Source organism: Stegastes partitus, unplaced genomic scaffold (genome assembly GCF_000690725.1).
Source record: "Stegastes partitus isolate 25-593 unplaced genomic scaffold, Stegastes_partitus-1.0.2 Scaffold3666, whole genome shotgun sequence".
Classification (NCBI taxonomy): domain Eukaryota; kingdom Metazoa; phylum Chordata; class Actinopteri; family Pomacentridae; genus Stegastes; species Stegastes partitus.
Window position 1 is genome coordinate 25,638 of NW_007581397.1, and position 23,446 is coordinate 49,083.

The following is a 23,446-nucleotide window of genomic DNA, read 5'->3' on the forward strand; positions in this document are numbered from 1 at the left end:
AGTAGATGAACCTGTATTTCAGTAGGTGCATGTGAGTATTCATAAAATCCTTTTTTTTTTTTTTGTTTGCAAGTCAAAATGCCATCAGCCGGGAGCTCTTACTCACATTGGTGCCTCGGGTGACTCACAGATCACATCTGTTTCCAAAGCGAGCAGAAGTAATGCAGATCCAATCCTAAAACCACCGGAACATGGTGGCTAAGATTTAAAGTTATTATTCCGCTCTGTTCTGTATGTATGTGAGCGCCATGTGCATGTTTTTTTTGAGCCCAGTGCACTTTTCACTGTGTTCAAGGGAGACCATGCATAACCCTTGAAGCTTCCTCCAAGATCTCGGTTCCAAAACAGGCTGCGGCTGTTTTGTTCTATGGAATGAATGTGTGTTGCATTAATTGAAACCATTCAGCGGCTTATGGCGTGTGTGTGTGTGTGCATTTTTGTGTATCTGAGCTGAAAATAGGCCTACTTCATGAACTTTGACTTGTTGTATGTGATGCTAAGCAACACAACCCACATACTTGCAGAGTTACACAGTTTGTGCTCTGACCCTGGTCATTAGAGGTGTAATGCTTGTAAAGCAGCGTGGTGTTTGCCTGCTGTGGCTCCATTTTTATACATCAAAACGAGCTGCATTGTAGCTCCGTTTGAAGCGAGGCCTAACAGTGACTTCCCTCTGCTTGCTGGTTAACGTTTACTGTTTAGGGGGAGCTGACCTGGTATGATTTTTTTCGGGGGGGGGTGCATTCACAGTCAAGCTGAGGTTTTTGATTGCTAAAAGAGTCAAATCTTAATTGCTACTGTGCAAGCTGCACAGGCCCCACCACAAAACGGCTTTTCTCAGCATGTTTTTTTTTACAGGAAAAGGGGGAGAGGGAGGACAGGGCCCCATTACCTTGACTGGCTCAGCTTAAAACCCTCAGTATGATTCCTCTACTCCTGAAGAGTTAGCAAGCTCTTATATTGAATTTTAGACTTAACATGTTGAACAATTTCTGTACACGTAGATCAGTATGCAACAATGAGTGCTGCACACCCACAAACAGATGAGTAATTCTTCTAAAGTAGTCACATTTGTGTCTCTTTTTTTGTTCATCATCAAGAAGACAGCTTCATTTCATTGCATGTTTTTCCCTCTTTCCCTCTCCTCTGTCTTTCATCCACAGCGTGCACATTCAATTTAATATTTGCATAACTGTCACCTTGAAGAGAACATGTTCCCCCCCTCTCTCCAACCTTCCCTCTCTTGACATGCCAAGGTGGGCTTGGTCTAATCTGTCATGCAAATCCAGAGGAAAATACAGCCCAGTGGGTTTTCTCATTCTTTTCCCGAGGGTTGAGGAACAGCTGCAGTATTTCCTGGAGGCAGTCACTGTGCTTTGAAAATAAATGACTTTTGTAGAGTGGAGAGATGGTCATGGCTGCTCCCTGGGCCCACGCTCCAGGAACTGTGCTGGATCCCGGCCTACTCACTGCCACGATGAATGGCTCATGTGGGAAGTGAAATCTATGAAAGTGACCACATGCTTTGCCTCCACTGGTATCTGAACTCATCTCTGGCATGAGGTCAGAACTCAGCCTGTCTGACTAATGACACAAAAACTGCCAATTAGCAAACTGTCTGTCAAAAATAAGTTGGGCAGGTACATCTAAACAGATAAGAATTACAGAAACGTGGTGTCTCCAATGAAGTGGTCACCTTACTGTGCATCACTGATAACACCCAGGCACACTGAATGTCACATATCTATGCACCATTTTTTTTTCAGAAAGACAAGAGATCAGCGCATCAGAGAGATCAGGAGGGCTGAGAGTGGGATGAACTTTTTTCGCTTTACATATGACAACGTGGGAGGAGTTCCCTCCCTCCCTCACTCGGTCGCTTAGTTTTTACAAGCTGTTGCATGTTGCTGCCTTCACAACGCGTGGGTGAAAGCAGAAGGAAGATGAGAGGAGAGGAGAGATGGGAACTGCAGCTGCCTAACGGGGAATGAAGGCGCAAGAATGCCCTGTGAGATGCGTGGAGGCTCTACCACATTTACGCACGCAAGAAGAAGAAGAAGAAGAAGTGATTTGCTGTGAGGACATTTAAAGAAGCGTCCGGGGAATTTAGCATTTTGTTGCATTCCGTTGGCTAAGACAGAAAAAGTTTGCCTCCAGAAGTAGTTTTTCATAAATCAGCAGAGATGAGATTGAACTTTTCTACAAGCTGGATATTCCGGGGCTGGATAACGTGCGTCCTCGTCACCTTTTACGCACAGGTAAACAGGCTTTTGCAGTTATTAATGAGAGTTTACCTTTTAATAACAATGTTACATGTCACCTTATGTATGTTCTGTCTTTTGTGCGCAACATCTTAGGGACTGTAGAGTTTCATTCATGTGAGCCAACGCAGAATGCTGAGATTCAAGCTGGTTTATTTGTCCAAAGACGAAAAATTCAGAATATGTGTCATCACATCAGATGATTTTCACGAATTGGTCAGACGGGGAAGGGAGGAGGGGGTTGGGTTCTTCTTTTTACGCACGGACACTAACTGGAATCAGTTGTATTTGGGTCGAGTCCACCTCTCCCCTGTTCTGACCACAAAAACGCCGCTGGCAACTGCATGTTCTTCTCCCTCCACCAAGCATCCTCTCCCGGTCCAAAGAGGACTGACGTGGGCCAGATGGCTCATCAGGAACCTCATTACGTCCAACAGAGACGATGTTTTCAAATGCGCGGTGCTAGGACCAGAAAAGGCCACACTAAAGCTAATTAAAAAGAATTTATTTCCTTTGAATTAGGGCTGTAGGAATGTTTCTGAGCCGCTATGACCATAAGATTGTAGGGAGTGATCCTACATCTCGCGGTAGGCACAAACTAAAGAACTCCAATCAATTATAGTTTTGACATGTTGATATAAAAATGACATAATGTCTCAGCTGATCCACCACCACAGTTCAAACTGAAGGGAAAAGTTACCAGGCCATGACATGTTGTTGTCCATGTTGTTGTTTAGTCCAAGCAGCTAACGCTGTCCAGGTGGAGCAGTTTATAAGATGTGGTTGTAGTGGTGGGACTGCTGGGCACCAGTGATCTATCACTGCCTGCATGCCTGTATTACCGTAAGCCAGCATCGTTATGACTTTGACTGGAACAGACTCAGTTTTTTTTTCTTCTTCCCTGAAATGTGTTGCAAGAGGGAATGCTTGAGAGAACGCTGCATCTTATTCATGCAGGATCCACAGAAACGCAGAAGAAAAATGTTTTTTTTCCACATCATGTCAGATGCAGGTCACAGTTTTTCAAACAGCAGATCCGAATAAGCCAAGGCAGATACGATGCCTGGAAAAGGAATCAGTATGTAGACGGGGAAAAATACTTTTCATCTACGTTTTAAGGTGACACTGCAAACCTTTGGCTTTGGTTTATTCTCATCATGGTCTTGCCATTACTGACTCATACTATTCCCAAAAAATTCCCCTTCATTTTCTTGGTTTTCAACCGCTTCATCCAATCAATTCTAACTTCATCTCTAACTGTCTGTATGGCATTGAGCAATGCACGATTGCTTCAAGATGTTCTGAGCTTAAAAGTCAGTATATCATGAATAAACTGTGCTTTGGTCGATTCATATCCTTGCCTACTTACAATCATTGCTCCTGTGCTTTTTGTTTACCAGCTCTTCCTGCATTCATCCCTGCATGTTCGCATTCATCCATCGGCCTCTCTTTCTTCTTCCAACTCTAGCTCGGTCCTCACGCCTTTCATTTACTTCTCAATCAACACCCCTTTTTTTCCCACTTCAGTCATTTGCTTCATCATGTTTGCTTTTCTAACCTTTTGCAGATTCATCCATCCATGTACCGTCCAACAATAGTCACTGTTATGTCTATCTCAGCTTGAGCAAGCATTGCATTGCTTCAGACCTGCAGATCCAAACTTGAATAAACTTTGGAGTCAGCCGACATATTCAATTGATAGATAATGCAACTCTTGTGATCACAAAAGAACTTTGTGTGGAAGGATGTGGAGCAATTATAATTCACTTTTTGGATGACACTAACACACCTACATGAACCTCTGTCAAGTTCATTCAAAAATGTTTTTGAATAAAGCTCAGGCTGTAGTTATTAAGGACCATGTTCCAGTTGTGTATCTGTAATAGCCTATGTTCATTTTGAGGAGCTCACAGATTGTTACCACCTCTGACCAGCTCTTCCTCTTCTTCTAAAAAAAAAAAAAAAAAGCCACTATTTCTGCTTCACTTCTAAAATTCATTCATTCCTGTGCAGCAGAGGAAAAACCCACAGTGCTGTCACTCGAAAGCACTTTTTTTTTCCTGACTGGGTTGCAAGAAAATCACTACTTTTCACATGCAAACTCTGTTTTGATTATTACTTGGACATAATACTACACTAAGGCCCCTCGATGCTCATATGGTTTCAACATTTTAAATGTACTAATTTGGAGAATGAGTATTTTAATGTCCTGATTTGTGCAGGTGGCATTTCAGAGGATTTGTTTTTTATGGCTTTGACCAAATTGGCCACAGGTGCAAACATACAAAGATTCAGTTGTTGCACAGTACACTTTTACAGCACCTTATCGTGGATCACTAAAACCCCTAGAGGCCAAAAAGTCGCACAGTGCCTCTCTTGGCTTCGTGCCCGTGGGCTGCTGTGGCCGTTATGCAAATTCTCTCGTCCTCTGAAAGCAAATGGAATGCACTGTGCGTCACAGTGATGTTTGATAGGATCACGCAAGTGGTGAAGGATTTTTAAAAGATAAACAAGACAGCTGGAAAAGGATTAGAAAAAATGGGAGGAGAGTTGGGTGGGGGGTGTAATGCCTCTTTGTTCTTCTTCTTCACTCACGCAGGCCATCCGTTTGACTATTTTCTCTTTTCACTCCCTTCTCTTCTTTTTTTTTTTTCTTTTTACAATTTCTGTATTCATAACTGTATATTTGAGCACATCCGACAGATAAAGTTAGCCTTGAGGTTGGATGCTCCATCCTATAACCTATAATCTTATAGGGTGGATCAGCTGTTTTTCTTTTACATATATATTTAGTGAGTCAAAACTCATTGCCTCACATAACTGAGACCCAATGTTTAGATGTGGTGGTCACAAAAATACAATTCCCAGCATTCCTTTGGCTTCTCGTGCACAATGGTCTCGCTGTGCAGATTGAAAACCATCATCTATGTATCTATCTATCTATCTATCTATCTATCTATCTATCTATCTATCTATCTATCTATCTATCTATCTATCTATCTATCTATCTATGTATCTATCTATCTATCTATCTATCTGCACAAAGCATGGGAATCTTTCTTACTTCTATCACTTCTGTCTCCAGCGGCACCTGGTCCTCATTACTGCTGCGGTCCGAGCTATGAGCGCTGTGCATCATTATCCCTCTGGTTAGATTCTAAAACAAAGACTGGCTGATGTGTGAGTCTGAGTGGAGGTAATTAAATGCTCGCCAGCGTTCACGTTGCGCTGTCGTTGCCCGAGGCCCGACCGACCGACCGACACTGAGACTAAACAGACTCGAACACGAAGGTGTGAGAAAGAGCGGGAAAGAATTACTTGGAAGAGGAGGAGGAGAGGGTGTGAAAGTCAGGGTTAGAGCCTGCTATTTATTTATTTCTTGATTCAAACTGATGTTGTTGTGTATCTTGAAGAAGATTATTTTTATGTGAAGAACAACAGGAATTCAGAAACTAATGGTGATCATCTGCATATAGGAAGAATTGTAAAAATAATTACCGCATGACATTTTCAGCAGTGTGATGTATAAATATGATGCTTAATGTAGGATTTAATTGCAGGATATATAAAGTTCAGACATAGTTGAGGTGAATAGCATGACCATGACTATGAGGCTGTTGTGCATTACAGACAGACAGATGGGGGGAAAAAAAAGATAACCGGTGAGGCTGAGTCTGATGACGGGCAGACAAATTCAGATCTGCTTCTTGGAGATAGCGTTTTCACATTTCACTCAACTCAACCTCAGCGTTTCTTTATTGCTCAAATGACATTAAGAATGACTGAAATGGTGTATAATTTCATGGGAAAGAAGAAACGCTCAAAAAAGGGCTGAATGAGAAAAAATAAAGGCGGTTGTTTCGAGGTCATAGTGCAGCCAGGCCTATAGGTTGTGTTTTTCTACATTTATATAAAGACATTGTGGCTTTGGCATAGTTTCTGTCATAACAGCCAGATTCTCTAATTCAGCAGTGCGGCCAAAGGCTCACCAGCCCCTAATTTAGGGTGGCTGGAGGGCGTGTACAGTATGTATGTATATGTGAGCCTGCATCACTTACCTTTGCAGCCTTTTAAATAGAGTTCCCCCTGTTATTTTGTATAACATGTACAGATGTTTCACTGTTCACTTCCATATTATTTGAAACAAGAGCTCAGCTAAAGTTGCCACTGCAATATGCCACATTTAAACGTTTTAGACATTTCGTTTAGCGCACACTAGTGGGGACCAGGAGAATCTTAGACTAATTCCAAGCCAGCAAGAGTTGTTTTTTATTTAAGTCCCTTATGCAACTGGGATTGGAGTTTGGTTTGCTGGTTTGAAGACGATATGGTGCTGTGGTCAGGTGCTTCTGAGAGAGTGGAAAGAATTCCTGGGCAGGTCTTGGAAATCTTTTAGCCATCCTCTTCCTCTCATTACTCACAGCCATCTCAAAATATCATGTGTGGATTTGAAAGATGAGCTGAAGAAAGAGAGAGAGATGCCCATGGGAATGGATGGCATGTGTGTTTTTGATAACGTAGATCCAGATTTTTTTGTTTTGGTCGACTTTAGAAGAGACAGTTACTCTCTTGCGAACTGTTTTTGACATCAGTGGAAAATGTGCACAAAACAACAGAAAACTAAACGGATGTCTTGATATTTCTTAGAATGCTGTCTCCAAATCCAATCCATGTGATGAAACACATTACTTCAGAGGCTCCAAATGCTGCAACAGGTGTGGACCAGGTAATAACACACACACACACGGACACACACACACACGCACACAAGAGTATAGAAGTAAAACACAAGAGAGTAGCGTGAGCATGTCACATATCTGGTTTACTCACTGGAATCATCATAAAACAAAAATAGATTTCCATTCACAAAGATTCCAAATTTAAAGAGGAAGGATGTTTTAAAAGCAGAACATTTTGGCTTAAAGTGGCTCAGACGTGCACATGTGTTGTCACCACCACGCAAACACACACTCACACACACGATCTCTTCCAACATTCACCAGAAGTACCCACTACTTTAATAGAGGAAAAAGACTCTAATTTTGTCAATCCCCCCTTTTCTTTTCTGTTGTTCCATTAGGTTTCTGGTGGTTACTGTGAGTGGTTTGTTAAATCCATCTGTCCTTTTTGTCCCTCCCTCTGTCTCTCTTCTTCTCTTCACTCTTTTTTTCATTAGGCTTCCGTGTGTTTTCTCACTGCACTGAAACCCAAAAGACTCTGTGTCTGAAATGTCCTCACGGTGAATACCAGTCGGGCTGGACCAACGAGATGACCTGTTCCCGGCAGAAGTTCTGTGACACAGGTCAGCGCTTGCAGCATAAAAGTACAACATCCAGTTCACCAATACAGCAGACTTCTGCCTCAAAAAAGCATAACAAATTTGAGTCAAAATGTCAGATACCGTCTCAGCGAAACTGAAGACTGAGAGGTTGACCAAAAATATTTTTTTGCAAGAGTTATTGATTTGTTCTGTTTTTTGTATTCAAAAACTCTCTTAAACGTCACAACGAATGTCCTGCATGTGATTTGAATGAAGGGAAAATAAAGTGTGTTTCAGGAAAATGTCAAGAGCCTGAAAATGAAATCAATTGGAGTCATTATCAGAATTATCTCTTATTCTTTGTAGCGAAGCCAGTTCAAAACTCTGCTCCAGATTCAGCCTGAGGAGTGGGGTTTTGGATGCAACACACACAAGATTCCTTTCGAGGATTTGGACGTACATCTGCACTAAAATCCTTTTTTTTAACCTCCAGGTAAGGGTTTTTTGGACAGGTCTAAAATCCCTGACAACCCCAAGGCAGAGGAGCCGTGTCGCTGCCTTGATGGCCTGCAGTGCTATTCCGTCAACTGTGAGTACTGCGAGGAGATACCCCCCTGCCCTGCTGGATCTGGACGTGAGGTGGACCCTGGTGAGACAAACACCTCATTCATATCAAACAGTTACAAGGAGCGCAACTCAGCGATATTACAATGCACGCTGTTCATTCCAGAGTCATCGAATGGAAGGAAGATCTGTGTCAAGTGTGAGAAGGGCTTCTTCTCCGCTGGCAATAACGCTGACCAATGCAAGCCGTGGACTAAGTAAGTGGACACTTGCAGAAACAACTCACACACGGTTCTGTAGCTGGGAATCTTTTGACATATTGTGGAGGAAAAATGCAGTTGGGTGGTTGTCCTCACCAGCAACCAGCTGTTATGAGTAATATGTTCACCACTTCCCCTGGAACCCTGGCGGGGACCAGACACCAGCTTCCACTGCTGGCCGGATCTGTAACGATGATAATGATGACGACGGAGAGAGGGAGAGAAAGAATTTTGTTTTTCTCTCCTTCTGTCTCGCTTTTTTGTCCGTCATCACTGCAGTGCTATAAGTGAAGCCTGGCAGGTTGGCTGGTGAAATGTAGAGGGAAAGAAAGAAAGAAAAAACACAAGTTGTACAACATGTTACTCACTCTTTGGTTTTGTGATTTCATCTGCTTTCCCAGCTGTAAGGCTGAGGGCAGGAGAGAGACGCAGGCGGGCAGCGCTACGTCCGATGCAGTGTGTGGACAACCTGTCTCTGGTAAGACACATATACTGCAGGCTGTTACTGTGCAACGTCATGTTAATGCATATTTAACAGCTATTTAAATAAAGATGTGACACATAATTGTTGCTACTTAGAAGTTACAGTGATTTTTAAAAATTTTTATTTTGACTTATTATTGATTGTTTGGCAAACTTTAATTACTGATAATATGTGTAAAGCAGAAAAGCAAGCACTGAAAATATCTTTCTTGCAGGTGCAGAACGCTCTTGGGTTATAGTTTCAGTGCTATCAGTCATTATTGTTCTGTGTCTCCTTATTCTGCTGCTCTTCTGCTACAAGGACAAACTGAAATTACTCTCTGGTAGGTAACCTTGGAGTTCTCTCTCTCTACATGTGTGTTATGCTGCTGTTCCTTGGATGAGTTTATGGCTGATTGGATGATGATGTCCATTTAGATCACATTGACATATATTAGCACTGCATACATGCTTCATATTTGGCTTGCTGTTAATATTTCTAGCTCTGCATTTTAGTCTGTGTTAAGGTACACTATGTTGCTTCTTTGTCTAGTAAATCTGCGATCCTGTGTTCAGAATCTGAAGAGGACCAGGATACAACAGGTGAAGTTCAAAAGCAATGAAAACACACAGAAACCACATTTATTGCAAGAAGACATTTTAGATTGTTTTATGAAATACACCATCACAAAGAAATATAGCACTATCTATTCATGACTAGCAGTTACTTTCAATGCTTCTTTCCTTGTCTTTGTCACTTCAGGAGACCTTGGCCCCTCTTTACCATAGCGGAGCAGGAGGAGGGATAGGAGGACCTGGAGGCCCCAAATGTTCTCCATGTGAGACCACCAAACTCATCTGCCAAGCTCCCCACGGCCCTGCTGACGGTCCCTCGTGCACCTTTCCCACCTCTACTACCGACGTCAAAGTCTCTCTGCCCTTCACAGAGGAAATGCCAGAGAAAGAAGGGATAAAGGGGATGGAAGATCAGAGCGAAGGATCTGGAGAACCAGAAGAGGTGTCGGAAGAAGAGGTCGTGAGTGTGTCTCCGCTTCTGGCAGGTTCCTGCGTGTGCGTCATTCCGGTCTGCGAGCCGCTGGAAGTAGGGGAGAACGAGGACTGCAGCCAGGCCGTCAGCCCTGGGACGCCTGGAACCTGCTCGTGTGGAGGGCTAGATGGAGAGGAGGGCGGGAAAGAGGATAAAAGTGACAGTAAAAGGGCAGATAAGGGTGGAGGAAGGGCTGCTGGAAATCAAGAAAAGATTGAGAACGAGACAGGCGCTGCATCTCTTGTCTCTCTTTCCCCTCCTCTCCTCCACACCTCCTCTATAATCTCTCCCTCCAGTCCACTCGCTGAACTCTGCCTGCCGCTGTCCCAGGCTCAAGTGAGGCCAGAGTTCAAATATCACCTGCCTGACGCCTCACCGGTCAAACAGGAGGGATTATACAGACTGGCAAGCACAGGCTCCACCTCAACAGAAAGTAGCACGACCTCCACTATGAGCTCGGTCAGCCCCCTGATGACTTCCTCATCCGTTGGAGATCTCTACCTGGACAAGCCCCCGGAGGGTCCAAGCCCAGGGCAAGGCCAGGGAGTGTCCTGGGGGGACAGCAGGGAAAACAAGCTCTCTACGGGGGAGTCAGAGCTGGAGTGCTCGCCGGAGAGCCTCCACAGCCAGTTGGGTGAACCAACTCTTACCTCAGGTAGGTGAAGCATGAAGACTTTAAACTCTGTATGGAAGACCAATAGTGCCAGGAAATTAAAAAAAAAAAAAAAGTCTAGTCATAGTAAAACAAAATGATGAGGCACTCATTTATAATTGTAGGGTAAATGATGACTTTGGAAGTAAAAGTCACTGCTTTTGAGGGGGAAAAAAGCACTTACTAACTATTATTATGGCTTTAGTCATTTAGATTTTGCTATTCATTTAACTTAGTGCCATAATTTTTACTTACTATCTGATAATATTACTTCATATGCAATTACTTAGACTTAAATTATGATTATTATGCGTTAACATGTTGTCATTTTTATTTACTACTTCAAGCTAGCTCATTATCTTTAATTTTAATAAGACTTAAATTAATAACTGTACATCTATGTATTCTGTAACTTTCCATCTTTGTTCCATAGAAGAAATTGGCTTTCAAACATCCGTAAGTTGATTCCCAGAAGCTTGTTTTTTAGTTCTCTTTGGGCAAAACAAGGATGCTATGAGACTGGATATTTCCTGGATGTTTTTGCTATGACCACTCAGCAATGTCAATGAAAACTAATTGCACAGTGGTTGTGTGTAATGGGGATAATGGCTCATTACGAAGACTGCGGGCTCACAGTTGTGTTTGCCAGGTGGATTCTGTGTCCGTTGTTTGTGTAGGCAGTCACCGCTTTATTGCCACAGGGTCGTACCCATACGAGATTTCATATACTACATAGCAGCGTTCTGCTTTCCGCAGAATAGGTGGGACTAGCCACCAAGAACAACAGAGTGAAATTTAGATTGGTTTTAATGGAAAGTTTTAGAGTCACATGGTTGAACTTGCATTGTTCTCACAGAGACCCCTACGTGCTGCCAAAGAGAAAAGTCTCCGGGAAACTTATTTATGTACTCTGCCTCAAGCACCGGGTGGTTATGGTTAGTTATAAAAGCAATAATATCAGAACAGTCTGATCGAAACAGTGGTTTGCTCAAACTGAGGCATTATTAGGCGAACATGCTGAACTCAACGAGGATTGGTTTCACCATAAGAATAAGAAAGTTTGTGTGATCGCTTCCAAGAAATAGGCTTTATTAAAACCAGTATTGATATTCGGACCCCGAATTTTGAGGGACCTCACAGGGAGCAGGAAAAAGATATGTGTGTGTTTGATGTGCCACCGAACCACCAGAACCACACTCTTAACAAACACTGCTGTGTGTCTGTGTGTGTGTGTGCATCAGTGTGAACTATGCCATCTACAGTACAAAGCTCCTGTTTACCCAGAGTTCCATAAGGTTGCGCAAAGTGACCACAGCTTTAATTGAAGCAAGATGTGCGCAGCTTGAGTAATACTTTTATAATCCTGCCCACCCCCCACCTCCCCCCCAAAAAAACACACACACAAACTTGTGAAGGCTTTTTTTGACTCTCACTGATGACTGGGTACTTTAATTACAAGCTTGCTGACTTGAAGTGAACACCATTTCCCATCATGCAGTAATCACAATTGATGAAATGGACTTCCCACACATGCTATTTAAAGGTTAAACAAGGGTGAGAGGTTTCACCTGTCAACCTGGAAAACTTTTTAACCTCAAGCCTCACATAGTTCACACATAGAGGCGGTCCAGGGAACAACAGCTCCTCAGCAGCTCGGCCAGAGCAGCTTTGGGAGCCGAAAGGTACCTCAAAAGTCCTAATGGCCCACATTTATCCTGCTCAAGGAGGAATTAAACTAGCGGCCTTCCAAGAGAAATAAACAGATTTTGAAGAAAGCTGTATACAAATGTGGTTTTCTTCGACACTGAACAAGAGACGGGTTCTACTAAAGTTTAACTTTACCCCTGTCAGAAAACTGCATTGCTACAGTTGTTGGGCATCCAGAGAAATCAATGTGGTATTAAGAAAGGATAAACAGAAGAACCCAAGCAGATTCCATAGAGCTTTGTTTTCAAAGTTGTGGTGAAATGACATATTTTCAAGCTAGACCTCTCAGACTGGTATTCCGGGAAAGGCTCTCGGATGGGGAACACAGAGACACACTCTGTGTGAGTGTGCGATTCTGTTTGCCTGACTTTCAAACTTTATAGGGCTATGTGTGCCTTTCAGTGTGTGCGTGTGTGTGTGTAGGTGTAAAAAATGTCTGCAAGCATGTGTTTGCTTACATTTACTGCGATTAAGTGTGTGTGTGCATGCACAATAGATGAGACTAGAGCTGTGAGTCACTAAGGGTCGGCCTGTTCTGTCGGCTGGAAAGTCAGACAGGAGGCTGGATAAAATAGGAACCAGAGCCTTAATGTGGTGAAATGTGACTTGCAAAACAAAAACACACAGTTTATTTCCTAATTCACCTGGCTGGCTCAAATCCATGTATGAAAAGCAGGATGGGATAGGTTTGTACATGTTTATACAAATGATTTTAGGACAGGAAACTCATTGCAGAGACAAGTTGAGATCAGCCACTGAAGGCTCTCTTCGGGAGTTTTCATGGAGTAAATGTCAGAAAGAGCTGAACAGCACATATTTTGAATTTGTTCTGCCAATTTCTACGCAACCCTAAACCCTCGACAAATTGCTGTCTTCAGATGTCTTGAGTTTCTCACGCTAAAAAGTCGCTGGACACTCTGAAGCACGTATGGCTAGCAGGATATAATGCGGTGGTCTCTGTAGCTGTGGCCTTTTTGTGGTTATCCTGCATTGTCATTACACCCACTGTTCATTTGTCACTTGAGGTTAGCCAACATTTAGTCCCTTCTTCACTTACGTCATGAATAGGGGAAGCACTATTGGCTTGTGTAGGGGGAAATTGGAGGTCTTACACAACCATGACCTATATATATATATGTATATACATATCTACAAATTTCCCAATAGAGTATCGCTGCATTGCCATTTTCTCATGAGACCAGGACTTTTTTTTTTTTTATTCAAATATTATCTCTAAAAAATATCCCATTCCCTACCCCTTTACCCTTTTGTGCTTATTATATTTATACCTACTCTTCTGCTCACAATCTTTTCCTTTTGTCATTTTTTCCATTCAGGTCAGGTGTCTGGAAACCACAACACCACCTTCATCTCCAGCGGTCAGGTGATGAACTTCAGCGGCGATGTGATTGTCGTCTATGTAAGCCAGACGTCTCATGGCAGCGACTGCGTGGGGCAGGACGACGCCTTCGGGAGCCCCGTCCAGGAAGAAGCCAACGAGACAGCTCTGTTTTTCCAGAGCAGCCTGAGATCGCAGGGGGACTCCATTTCCCACAGCACCTTGCAAGACGAGACACTGCCAGTCCAGGAAGGAGTGGAGGAACGGCCGCTGGGAAAGTGAAAAGTGACCAGTGGCTGTGTTTTGTAGTTTACGTCAGTACAGCGATCATCTCCGCCATTAGACCTTGTAAAACTGACCTCTGATGCCTTCTGTTGGTTCCATTACTTTATAGATATTAGCTCCCATCTCCCATCAAATAAAGGCAAAACAATGCCCACAAATAATCTTAACTTTTCCCATTTTACACAAGAGTCACAGACTCTTGCTTTAGGCATTTATTACCAGTGGAAAGCTGCAGCCTTTTTTAAACGGAAACTCCCTCCATTCCAGACAATGATGGGGAATTTTGTTGGGAATTGGATGTGGAACTAGAGTTCAAATTGGAGGAACAAACTGTTTTTCTTGTTCTATGGAAATTGCAGCTTGATCTTGACACAAAGGAGTCGCCACATATTTCATTTACCACCTTTTGTCGTTAAATAGCCCAGGTTACACTCTGTAGACTCCTAGTTTTTGACTTTTTTGGATTTGACATTTGGATGACTTTACTTGCATAACAAAATATCCACCATGTGGAAATCATTTTTTATATTTTTATGGAGAAAATTCAATATAATAGCTACAAAAGGATCTGGCAGGACAGAAGTTTGTACAGAAAAATCATCATGAAGCCTTTCACTGAGTGAATTCTTCTTTTTCTGGTTTGCAGGATCTAACAGAAGCTATTTTACAATAAAGAGACACATCCAGTTTTGGTACGATGCTTTTAGCCTGTATGTACACTTTGTTTATTCTCTCCTTATTGCACCACAAGTGCAGTTTGTGTCTAAGAAAAAAATGCTATGCATTTGATAAGCTATTTTATTACTGGTTTGTTTTGTTTCATTACAATTTAATGTGCAAGCCTTAATGAAGAAAAGTGAAATGTCTGTTTATTATATTTTGTTTTAAATAATTTTACAAAGTAGATTGTTTATGTAATATTTCAGAAGTTTCATGTGATCAATGTTTGTATATATTTCAAAGGAGCATGGTATATTTGTGAAATAAGAACATTCTCTCATTTCATTTGTGGTGTGGGTGTTTTAAGTCAAGTGGCGCCATTACCAGCAGGCAAAATGCACACATTCTCAGAGCATTAAAGGGACGACCTCACCATATGTATGCAGCTTTGCGGAAAAAAAATATGTACATATCAATCAGACCTATTGCAATGAATAACTGAAAGACTATTTTTGATTGAAATTAAATATGTTTTGCATCAAATTCTTCCATGGATGACTGCCATCGTGCATTCTGTGGTTTCTCACTGTCAACTTTCCTATTTTGGGACCGGCAAATTACAATGAAGGAGTAATTTATCTCCTCAAGATGATCTATAATCTTAGTGAAGCAATGCTAATTACACATGTGGCAAGGCCTCTCTGTCTTTGTCCCCGTGTTGACAGACAGGCGGCCTTTCATCAGGGCCCGGGGATGGCGAGCAGCTGTGAGGAGAAACCAATCTAGCAGTCAGACCAGCTAGCGTCACAGAGAGACCACATGAGAGGAACTGGCAGCTCTCATTTAGGCCTGGTTTGGGTCAGCAGGCGTATGTTTATGTATGTTTGTGTGTGTGTGTGTGTGTGTGTGTGTGTGTGTGCGTGCGTGCGTGCATCTATGTGTGTAAGTGTGCGTCTTGTCTCAGCTTATTTTATGGTTGTTTGTGAAAACAGGAAGTTATGACTAGCTTTCACATGGTTTACATGAGAGCTGGCTCGCCGGGCCAACACAGAACTTGACTGTAGGTTTAAATGATTTCAGCTTTTTACGTGTGAGAAAACAGTCTCTAGTTTCACTGGGAATACTGTATGTCTTGAACCACTTAAAGTTGCTATAGTCTGCCCCCTAGTGGTGAGTTCATGTTAAGATGGGCCAACAAATCTCAGATAAATATCTTCCTAACAACAATAATAATGCAGAACCAGACATTGCTGAGTCACATTTTAATACGTAGGTACTAAATGCAATAGATAAAATCAGTGGTAAATAGATAGATGGGGGGAAAAAAAAGGTCATTGAAGGAGGGGAAACCCACTCTTGGTCAATGATCTGGGCTCAGCTGTCATATTCCAGTCCTGAATCACTGCCAGCCCAATCAGCAAACAGCCTGACATATTAGCTTCGGCAGGTGATCGTGTAGACTTGCGGAAAGCACCAGAAAATCTGCTGTAATCAAATCTTGAAATTGCAGCCAGCTCACCTGTGGAAGCAGGTGTTGAATTTCATGAGCAGACTCACAGAAGACCACTTAGACTAGTTGGTTCTCAGCAGATGCAGTTTTTAGTTCCTTCACTAGAAACTGCAAGATATATAATGAGCTTAGAATGAGATTGCATAACATCAACATGCCCAACAGAAGATCCATCCATCCATTATCTATACACCACTTAATCCTCACTAGGGTCGCGAGGGGGGGTGGAGTCTATTCCAGCTGACTTAAGGCGAAGGCAGGGGACACACTGGACACCCAGTCCATCACAGGACCACACTTAGAGACAACCAAGCACACTCACATTCACACCTACGGACAATTTAGAATCACCAATTAACCTCAACATGTTTTTGGACTGTGTAGGAGGAAGCCGAAGAACCCAGAGAAAATCCTCGCTGCATGGAGAACATGTAAACTCCCCGCAGAAAGATCCTGGGTGTCCTCACTGGGACACAAACCGGCGACCTTCTTGCTGCGAGGCAACGGTGCTAACCACCGAGCCACCTTGCAGCCCCCCAACAGAACATGAATCTACTTAAAATGCTTGCAGATGGGTCACTTTTACATTTCATACATCATTTCATGTGTTTTCTCTAATACTTCCAAACCAAAAAACACTTTTAATCCTGATGTTTTACACGCAAAAGCAAATGTAGCTGAGTTAATATCCCTCCATTTACTCAAGTCACAGAGGAGTTCTTCCTGTAACCCTGCCAATCCAGACTTAATAGTAAATAATAGTAATTCTATCACAGAAAATAAATGACACTTGAAAAAAGAAAAAGAAAAGCTACATAACATCACAGTAGTATATTATTCAATACTGATTTTACTGATTAACTAAATACACAAATGCTTCTCTGTGACTCAGGCTCATTAAGACATCCCCCCTCGTCATGTGTTTTGCTCATCATCATTCTGACTTAATTAATTAGTTACAAGAACTGACTTTAAACAGAAGGGTATTTATGTCTTTAAGGACATCCTCATGCATCCTCTGCCATTTAAAAGGTCGATAATGCTGCAAATTTTTCACTCTCTCAATTCTACACCTTCATCTCTGCCGAGATCGGAGTCTTGAGGCAACATCAGCGAAAGAAGGAGCTGCTCAGATCTTAAGAGGGACATTGCAGTTTTTTTGGTACCAACTCCAAAATGCAAACAGTAAGGTGAGATTTTAAAAAAAAGACAAAATAAAAGTAGAATTGTCTGTTTAAAAAAAAAAAAAAAGTTTGAGCAATGCAGTGCTGTTTCTTCTTTGGGTATCATCTGGGTGGAGATTGTTGCAAAGTCAGAAATCAGTTTCAGACAAACACTGAAATGTCAGAAAAGTCAGTTCAAAGCCTGTGACCTTTAATTTCTCTTTTTTAAAAAAAAAAAACGTTGACTGTTGTTTCTGGCATTCACTGTTTTGCCTTAGGTGGTACACCTCACACACTTTGTAATTTAGTTGAAGTTTAAACAAACACAAGCGATGATTTATACTCTTCGTTTTTCTTATGAAATTCTTTTTTTTTTTTTTTTTCCTTCAAAAGTAAACCATGGTGTCGAGATCCACTCGGAGTTAATTGTTTAAATCTCGTGCTTCATTCCTCAGGTCTTTCTTCGTCCCCCAGTGGTCTTCGGATGTGCGTCTTGACGGGAAGACGGCCATAGTCACCGGGGGCAATGTTGGGATAGGCAAAGAAACGGCTAAAGACCTGGCTGGCAGAGGCAAGCAAACAAACACTTTAAGACCTTGATGACTTATATGTTCTGTATTATTTCTGTCATATTATTCCCTTTTTCTTTTTTTTTTTTTTGCTGTGTGACTCAGAGTACCTGCGTAGAAAATGTTTCCAGCTTAACAAGCTTGTGCAAGGATAACAAGCATAATGTGATGACTCAAGCATTAAAGTGCTGAATTTGATTAAATAAATGATGCTCATAAACACAATGTAGCGCTTTTTGGGGCTTTTTTCTTTTTTTTTTTTAAAGTAGGTCAAAAACATTTGAGATCAGTGCCAGCTATCATTAAAAAAAAAACTGCTATTTTAAAAAAAGAAAAGCACAACAGAATCTTATCTTGAGCAAATTTCAACATGCAAACACACTCACCATTAAGAGGAATGAATCTCCCCTAGGTGCCCGGGTGATTTTGGCGTGCAGAGACATGGTGAAGGCAGAGCAAGCTGTTTGTGACATCATGAGGGAGGTGAAGGGAGCCAAGGTCGTCGCCAAGCAACTGGATCTGGCTGACACTACATCGATCTGTCACTTTGCCGAGAATGTCTACAACAGTAGGTGTCACACACACACCAACACGTGAACTCCAGAATACAGTACACACCTTTTATGAAGACTGTAACGTCAGTAATAAATGAAGAGTTAATTTGCAAAAACAGATAACTCCATCTTCACAAACCTTAAGAAAACCCACTTTTCCATCATCTAGCTGAGACAATATCATCAAACTTAAGTTATCTCTATTTTTGTCATTTCTGCTGAGTCAAATCCACTCAGCTTCAGTTTGATTGATATTATCTCAAGCAAACAACAAAAGAATGCGTTTTCTGAAAATCTACAAAAATTGAGTTATCTGTTTTTGCAAATGAACTTTTCAAATATCCTGTTTTGCAGCTGAGAAGGCTCTTCACTACCTGATCAACAATGCAGGCGTGGCCTTTTGCCCTTATGCCAAGACAGTGGATGGATTTGAGACTCACTTCGGAGTCAATCACTTGGGTAGGAGACAAAAATGTTGAAAAAATACATGAAGTTTGGGGAGTTTGTCTCTTTATTTAGCTGAAGCCGGGGATGTTGCAATGGATTCTTGGAAGTACTCTGCAATAGAACAAAAGAACATCGTTTTGGTGATCCCTCAGTGGACTGCCAGTCTCCTAAACCTTGATGCATATGCTTATAAATCTACAGTATGCTCCTATTTTTTCTGCTTTGCTCCTCCTATGTCTTATTTTTCCCTTTCTCTCTCTTTCTTTAGGCCATTTCTTCTTAACTTTTCTGCTGCTGGACCTGCTGAAGCACTCGGCCCCGTCCCGGGTCATCAACGTGTCATCGATGGCTCACACCATGGGCAAGATCCAGTTTGATGACCTGGGCGGGGAGAAGGACTACCACCCGGTCAGGGCCTACGCACAGAGCAAGCTGGCCAACGTCCTGTTCACCAGAGAGCTGGCCAAAAGGACTGAGGGTAGGGTGAGATAGCAAGATTGTACACGATGTATGCTTGTCTTTATCTGTCTGTCTGAGCCTCTCTGTCTGTGTTCTTATGCATAAAAAATGGATCTGCATCTCTTGCCAGTGTGAGAGTCTCATGTCTCGACCACAAACGCTCTGGGCAAGAAACACAGCAAGGAGAAACATGTTGGTCGAAAAAACAGTTGTAACACAGAATTAATCGTTACCCCAGTGATCAGAACCTCGCTGTTCAGTCCCACTAGTAGTTTAATGATCTCTTTAGAGACAATTACGAGGAAAGTTTGATTTTTAAGTTCCTATTGTATGAAACACTTCCCCTGGATGATCATATTTGACCTTAAATTTTAATCAAGATTTTGTTTTTAATCATTTCAGGCTGAACTATAAACAAATGAGTCATGTAAAGCCACTCAAACTCTCAAAGATGACACCTAATGTCCTCCTTTCCCTCCAGTTATGGGTGTCATGGCTTACTCAGTGGACCCCGGCATGGTGAACACTGAAATCACAAGGCACGTAATGCGCCCTCTTGTGGACATAGTCAAAACCTTCAGTATGATGATCAAGACTCCAGCAGAGGGAGCCTACACCACCCTCCACTGCATCGTCACTCCTGAGAACCAGATGCACACTGGAGGATACTACAGGTCAGTGTGACATGCAAGTGCAACAATACTATTACTAGCAGCTAAAATAAGGCAAACCTCGCTCTTTACAAAATAAAAGCAGATGTGAAGCTGCTGCACTCCAAATTAATTCATTCAACAAAGGCATGTCTTTGTTTCTTTGGCAGCTTCACGCTGTAATTTAAGTAACATGGCAACATCAGTAGCATCTTCTTGTTTGCTCAACCTCTGTGTAAAGTGCAGGATGGAGGTTAGAGTTCCTGTGTGCCATTAAGCATCTTTTTAGTAGCTGCTAGATGCAACAATATGTCAAACAGCTATGTGGTAACTACATTCAACCTCTTAAGACCCAAGCTCTTGTTTGATATGCATTTTTATTTCACTTTGCTGTTAGATCTGATGAAATAGAAAAGAGAACAAAATAAATAACATAAAGAAAATGAAAATGTCAGGTTTTAAGAGGTTAAACGCAATCTCAGCTGTTCATAGGTCAGACACTGAATGTGTAAAGTATGTAATCTTTTCATGATATACACTGTTCATGTAAATTCATATAGAAGGCATTATCCAGATCAGACCACCTCAGTAAAGGAGGATAAGATAGAGAATATATACAACAAGTGTTTAGATTTTGGAAGTAACAAAACTACAGCAATGAAATACTCAGTTAACCCTCATATTACCTTCAAATTTACTGACATCTTTTATCCTTGGGTTCAATTTGACCCCAACAATTTATCCATCCATCCATCCAGTATCTATACGCCGCTTAATCCTCACTAGGGTGAAGGCAGGGGACACCCTGGACAGGTCACCAGTCTATCACAGGGCTACACTTAGAGACAGACAACCAAGCACACTCACATTCACACCTACGGACAATTTAGAATCACCAGTTAACCTCAACATGTTTTTGGACTGTGTGGGAGGAAGCCGGAGAACCCGGAGAGAACTCACGCTGCACGGGGAGAACATGCAAACTCCACACAGAAAGATCCTGGGCGTCCTCACCAGGACGCAAACCAACGACCATCTTGCTGCGAGGCGACGGTGCTAACCACCGAGCCACCTTACAGCCCCTCCAGAAAATTATCACAGTTAAAATTGTTACTCAAGTTTATGTGAAACAGCCCTTTAAATAAAACTGAAAAAATTACGTCAGTGACTTATTTAAAGATGTGAAACATTGAAAGGGGTCAAACTGACCCCCCAAAAATAGGAGAGTTAAAAGAAGAACTCATCAAGGTCAACACGTAAAGCTGCAAAAGTATTCATATTAGTATGAAAAATGTACTTAAAGTGCCAAATTCATGTAAAATGACATATAATTAGATTCATGTGTAATATTTCATTTTTTTCAGATGAATATATACATTTCATTTGTGACATTTCAACTTCCTTCCATTGTCCTATGTGATCTAATGTCACTGCCTCAGGATCGTTGCCAGTTTTACTTACAACTTGTTGAATTTTAGAATATTTTTTTTCTATTTTTTATTCTAGACTGATTTTTATTTTCAATATTGTATCGTACATACATCTTTTTGCTCTTCTACTAAGCACTGTATTTCTCATCTTATGCCATTTTGTTTTCTGAGCAATATCTACCAAAAGACCTTACTACAGGATTAATTACATTTTATCTTATCATTATATTGCTATTATAATTCTTGATGCATTATTGTGTTCGTCATTTTAGTGCTGAAGCTGGTATAAGTGGTTAAACTACTTTATGTCGTTCATTTGCTGGATAGCTCATGAATTTGCTTAATTTATGATATTACATCAAAGTTTATGTGTTAATCATATTTTGCATCATTAAATTAAATTTGTAAAATGACTAGTAATTAAAGTTATCAATGAAATGTAGTGGAGTGAGAAGTATATTTGCCTCTGAACTGTAGGGGAGGAGATGTATAAAGTTGCTCTAAATTGGACTCACATGAGTAAAAGCTACTTTTCATCTAGATCACCTTACTAGAGACACATTTTTAAGTCTAGAATTTAAATCCACTTAAATACAGAAAACAGAAAAGAGGTCATGATTGATTGTCTTCTCTCTCTTCTGTTTGCTCTCCTTCCAGGGACTGTGCCAGGGCTCAGAGCTCCAGGGCAGGTCAGGATGATGGCACCGCCTTGAAGCTGTGGGCTGTGAGCTGCCACCTGCTCGGCATTCGCTGGAGATAAATGTGCTCTCCTGCACGCCGGGAAGCAATATTCAGTTCATATTCATTGATTACTCTAAATATCCCGCTGATGCTTCCTCGTTATACTGAATGTTATGCATGTGATCGACATAAGCTATGTAAGTAGACTAAAAGGATCTGCTCAAGTTTGACTGGTAAGATGTGGAAAAATCCAGCGTGTAGGATTTGGTGACATCAAATGTGATGCTGCAACCAACTAAATAACCCTTGCACAAAAACACAAAAAATAAAAATGCAAAAGATCCTCTCAAGGGTTGCATTTTGGTTTGGTTTCACTCTGTATTGTAGAAACATGGCAGTGCAATATGGCAGATTCTATGAAAGAGGACCCAGGCCTGACCAAGGAAGGAACATTTTATACAGCAAAATTGGTGAGCTCTATACAATATGTAGTTGTTATATGCCTCAAATAATGTGCACAAACCAGGCATGAATGAGGAAATGTGTTCAGAAGTTAATCTGTCAGTCTGTCTGTCTGATTTGTAGAGTTGCTCGAAATTTTTAGTCAAACATTCATACAGGATTTATGGATGTCCGTGGCATTCCAGACTCTTACTGGTTTGCAACTGAGCAGCAAATCAAACTGCAAATAGAACACGAGTCCAATCTATTCTTGTTATTGTGGCTGAACATTATTTAACATGTCCTGTGTCCCATTTCTCCTTTTTTTAAAATATCATTTTGAGGCCTCATAAAGTCACACACTCAAATATTTAGCCCTCAAGGGGGAACTTGACACTGGACCTCACTCACATTTTCTTGTTTTTCAGGGTGGAAAAGCCATGAACTGCATGACTCTCCCTCTGATTGGCCAACTGCAACATTCTAATTTTAACCAATCTCAACATTCCTGCTCTGACCAATCCCACTAGTCAAATCCTGCCAATCAGGTAGCACCATTCTCATGAATATTAATAAGTTTTCCCTGCAAGAAGGAAAACCTTTGACCTGCTTTTTCTGTGAATGCATTGATTTTAAGGTCACATAAACACAACTACTCCTATTGTTCAGGTAATTAAAAAAAAGAAACCCCATAAATATTAATATGATATTGCATTTCTGCCAGTTGACTCCCTAAATCCTACACACTGGACCTTTAAGAGGATTAAACACAAGAAAGTAACCGCTGGGAATAAAAATATCTTTAATACTTTAAACTGTTCTTGAGTGTTTTATTCTGAAAAAGAAAGCTTGGGAACATAGCTTCTTTGGAACTTAATGGCAGTCTAGCCCAATTTAAGGTAATGATGAAGTGGCAGCATACAAAAGAAGGGATTTGATTAAAGCATAAAAAAGAAAAAATGATGTAAATACAGTCATAGAATTCTTCTTGTAGGCAGATTAGTGGCAGTTTTTTTATTTTTTTTTAATTTGTATTTTCCAGAC

The 23,446-nt window shown here is 41.4% G+C and overlaps 2 protein-coding genes across 2 annotated transcripts; both read left to right on the forward strand.

Moving 5' to 3' along the window:
- Window positions 1-1,928: 1,928 nt before the first annotated feature.
- tnfrsf11a (tumor necrosis factor receptor superfamily, member 11a, NFKB activator) lies at window positions 1,929-15,041 on the forward strand. Its single transcript, XM_008306466.1, has 10 exons — window positions 1,929-2,258; window positions 6,909-6,987; window positions 7,438-7,563; window positions 8,015-8,170; window positions 8,252-8,342; window positions 8,747-8,823; window positions 9,044-9,151; window positions 9,361-9,410; window positions 9,571-10,510; window positions 13,552-15,041. Exons 1-10 carry the CDS (start codon window positions 2,184-2,186, stop codon window positions 13,833-13,835), a joined length of 1,986 nt encoding a protein of 661 aa, XP_008304688.1. The 5' UTR covers window positions 1,929-2,183; the 3' UTR covers window positions 13,836-15,041.
- Window positions 15,042-17,081: 2,040 nt separating this feature from the next.
- On the forward strand, window positions 17,082-23,210 carry LOC103376104 (retinol dehydrogenase 12). Its single transcript, XM_008306467.1, has 7 exons — window positions 17,082-17,198; window positions 17,627-17,742; window positions 18,153-18,308; window positions 18,649-18,753; window positions 19,010-19,219; window positions 19,682-19,874; window positions 21,938-23,210. Exons 1-7 carry the CDS (start codon window positions 17,185-17,187, stop codon window positions 22,038-22,040), a joined length of 897 nt encoding a protein of 298 aa, XP_008304689.1. The 5' UTR covers window positions 17,082-17,184; the 3' UTR covers window positions 22,041-23,210.
- The last annotated feature ends 236 nt before the right edge of the window (window positions 23,211-23,446 follow it).